Genomic DNA, 3,741 nt, shown 5'->3' with positions numbered 1-3,741 from the left:
CATGCGCAGTCCGGCGGGAGTCTGAGGCGATGGCGGCGGCCTGTGGGGGTTGAGGGTTTGGTTGCCCCCGGTGTGGCCGCGGGTGCGATCCCGCCCTGAGCCCGCCGTCCGCTGTCGGGGCTGTGAGAGGTCCCGCGTCCTCCTCACCGGAGAGCTTGATCCCGAAAGCAGCCCGGGTCCGCCGTCCCTTCTCCATCGCCTCATGCGCCAGACGCTGACCCCCTTGTGCTGTCTGGTATGGAGCCATCTCACACGCCGGAGGAGATCCGATTATGAAGAGATGAAAAAACCCTAATTCTGGGTCCTTCCACAGAGCAGCCCTTCAGGGGTTTTAGGGACATACGAGCTCTGCTGCCTCCCTCAGAAGCACTGCATGGAGCCCTGGGCCAAGGTCTTCCCAAGCTGGCTTGGTTTGAGTCCCTGCCTTGCCAGGGGAGAGGATGGGACTGCATGATGCTGGTTAGACCCAGACATCAGCCTCCGCTGCACACTCCCTACCGCCTGCCCTGCGGTTCAGGCATTTGCAGCCCAGGCTGAGGAGTCTGCTGTCTGGGATCCCATGGCAGAGGGTGTCTGCCACCCTGGCCTGTGGTCATGCTGTGTCCCCAAGCTGCTTGAGGTCTCAGCTAGGGGAAGAGGACATGGGACTGCACTGAGCTGAGGCGCTCCAATACCTCCTTGGTACCTGACTTGCCATGCCAAGGTATCACATCATCTGCCCTGCTTTGCACTGAGTTGTCACCAGACCCTATCTGCTGTAATTCTTCCCACAGACTGAGGGACAGGGGGAGAAAGCTGGAACAGGACTGTGACAAGGGAAATACCCCCGGGTGAAGAACTCCTATTCCTCCTTCTCCGTATGTGTCCTGAGAGCTGGGAAAGGCTGGGGAAATGGGGGAGGAAAGTGGGAGGATAAGGAGCAGTAATCAAGCCTATGAGGGCTGGAGAAGAGAGGAGGGGACATGTGAAGTGAGATGACAGGAGTGCTGGATGAGGTACCCCCGCTGGGCAGAGTGAGGAGTTCATGCCGGGCCAGAAGCAGATCCTCGTGGCCCTGGGGAATGTCTTTTATCTCACTCAACTGTAGCAGGAGTAAGGGGAGGGCTGAATCAATCAGTCAGACCCTCACAGAGCAATGGCAGGATACCACCTTATTTTTGGAAGGGAAGTCAGTCTGAAACTCAGCTTTTAACAAATACTAACCAAAACAGTTAGAAGAAAAAATCACTGGGTTTTTTTTGTCTCAGAACTGCAATAAAAAACAAACCTGAAATTTTAAAAAGTTATAAATCTTCCTTTTTGAGACTTTGCCTGTGAAAACTTGGTATTGCCTCAGGCCTCTCTAACATGGGGGAGGAAATAGCATGTGACGGAGAAAACTACTGGCTATGTAGAGAGCAAATACTCATCACATAGGGGTTTGCTTTATGCAATGCCGGCTAGAGATTTCAGCAGAGTCCTCTGGGAATTTGAATCCAATATATAAATAGAGGAAGACTCTCACTGTGTTGTGCTGTTGATGTCTTCTGAGGTGACTACTGAGGGAGGATTTCGAAGAGTCCTCTAGTAGAGCTGGAAAGAGCAGTGGGTTCCCTTTCAGATTTGATCTTACCATTTTCCACTGTGGGAGGTGGAAGGTAAACCTTTTGAGAGGTAAACATATGCAGTGGAGAAGAATAAGTCTGAAGATGTACATTTCCAACACAAGGTCCACACTTCTACTCATAAATTTTAATACTCTGTAAGCTGAAAGGAAACAAAAAAACAGAAAACTGAGGTAGTTCATTCCCTCAAGAAAAAAATAACAGCACGCAACTACACACACACACGCATGCACACACACACAAAAACCCACAGGGTAGTAAATCCCTCAGATTCTGATTAAAACTATTCCTTTAAGCTGGCAGGATCTACCCAGAATTAAGTATCAATTCAGGAAAGACTGCACATAGTGCCGTGAATACTCATTTCCCTCTGAAGAACTGCTGAGTGAATGGGCCATGCATCTTTGTCTACCAAAGGCTGTTTCATTCTCCCATCCCATGGTTCTGCTGTAGGCAAAGCTGTATTTACTTTCTCTCCAAGAAAAGTAGTCCCTCTTTATGCAGCACAGTTGAACTCCAAAGATCTCATGTTTATGAACATTACACAGAAATTATTTCAATGTGTACTAAAATGCAGATATATACATTTAAATGTGCTTACAGAGTAGCTGTGGAGTTGCAGAAGTTATTCCCCCACATGAGATGATAGTTATCAAAATGAAAGATTACTTTTTCCCATAGACTTGTTGCAAGCTAAATACTGGCTGTTTCAGGCACCATATCTAAGGTCTCTTGGCCTGGACCAGTGGAAATGGGATGCAGGGACTCTGACTTAAGAATGACACTAATTACTATTTATGTAGTTTTAGCTGGTCCGTGCAAGTTTTGTGACTGTAACTGCAATTGCATTGTCAACAATCCTGCAACAAGTCCAGACGTGTATCTAAAAAAAAAAAAAAAAAGGCTTTCTGCTTTCCAGAATGAGTGGAGAAATGGTGTTGATTAGCTCCATAAAGTTGGCAATAGTTGTCAGGAAACTTCCTGAAGTTTGTGGAGAAGTTCCTTGGTTAGGCATGGTGAACTGTCACATCACGTAGGATGGAAGTGGAAAAAAAGCAAAGAAGTAATTCTAGCATTTCTTATAAAGGTGAAACTTTGAGCTTTTTATTAGTAGAAATGTGAAAATACCGCTGTGGCAGATGTGCTGGAAACCTATGGTAGTATGATGCATAATCACTCCTATGGATCACTTGATTGTGAAAGCAATAGTGTAGTTTTCTAACTACAGGTAAGAAAATTCATCTTTCTAGGAAGAGAGCTTTGTGTTGCCAGCAATATTTTAGATCCTCTCTCACAAAGAAAGCAAACATTTAGCTGAAAAGGGCATTTCTCTCCTCTGGGCCATAGATACCTCAAAGCATAAAAACAGCAAAGGTTTTTTGGTAGTTGTTAATTTTTACACAGTTGGAAAGGGAGTAGACTATTGTCTGATTATTTCCAAGATCATAAGGAAGCTGCAGTAGCAATATTTGAAAAAGTAAAAATAATGTACTGCAGTCAAATGTTTTGACCTTGACTATCAATATTTGCAGTGGGTGATGCTTAATGTTAACTTGAGACATCAGTCTGTCTAGAAGTTCATGAGAAATCAGAACAAGTATTCCTCCTAGGTGTTTGCTCAGCCCATGTACAGCATGCTGCAGGAAACGGCATTGCAGGTAATTCGTTATTTGGCTGTAAAAGCAGTGAAAGAAGTTCTCAATCATACTTCCTCATCAGCTACAAGGTTTCAGGATCGCAGATGATAGTCCATTTTGGCAATACTGAATATGTAGGAATGTTGAGGCATGTCCCCATGGGGTGATTATTTCCATAGTTTTCAGTTGTAAGGATGTCAAAATACTACCCAGGTGCTGGCACTTGTGGAAGACATTTAGCATGAATGCCTTCTTGGAACTGCTATGTCCTTCAAGGCTGACAAAGGGGGAGATGACAGACACATCCAAATGAATGAATTCTTACATCTTTCAGCCTGCTGACAATGTCTGAACACAAGAGCAATCTGATTTTGCATCTCCTCAATTTTATGTCAGTGCAGTAGTTGAAAGGTAGCTTACAGTGTATGTAGTCGTTCTTGAAGGTTTCAGACTTGATGAAAGGCAGCATATGGATTATTAGAAGGAGGAATACTGTATGG

General features: G+C 45.2%; 1 protein-coding gene across 1 annotated transcript in view; it reads right to left on the bottom strand.

Annotated features, from left to right (window-relative positions):
- The window catches only part of GTF3A (general transcription factor IIIA), a 5,194-nt gene extending 4,947 nt beyond the window's left edge, over positions 1-247 (bottom strand). The window contains exon 1 of the mRNA XM_010572803.1: positions 8-247. Coding sequence (XP_010571105.1) covers positions 8-247 — 240 coding nt within the window. The remainder of the gene's footprint in view (positions 1-7) is intronic.
- Between the last annotated feature and the right edge of the window lie 3,494 nt (positions 248-3,741).

This window comes from Haliaeetus leucocephalus, unplaced genomic scaffold (genome assembly GCF_000737465.1).
Source record: "Haliaeetus leucocephalus isolate CR32 unplaced genomic scaffold, Haliaeetus_leucocephalus-4.0 Scaffold351, whole genome shotgun sequence".
Classification (NCBI taxonomy): domain Eukaryota; kingdom Metazoa; phylum Chordata; class Aves; order Accipitriformes; family Accipitridae; genus Haliaeetus; species Haliaeetus leucocephalus.
This window is presented reverse-complemented; position numbering and strand designations above follow the sequence as displayed.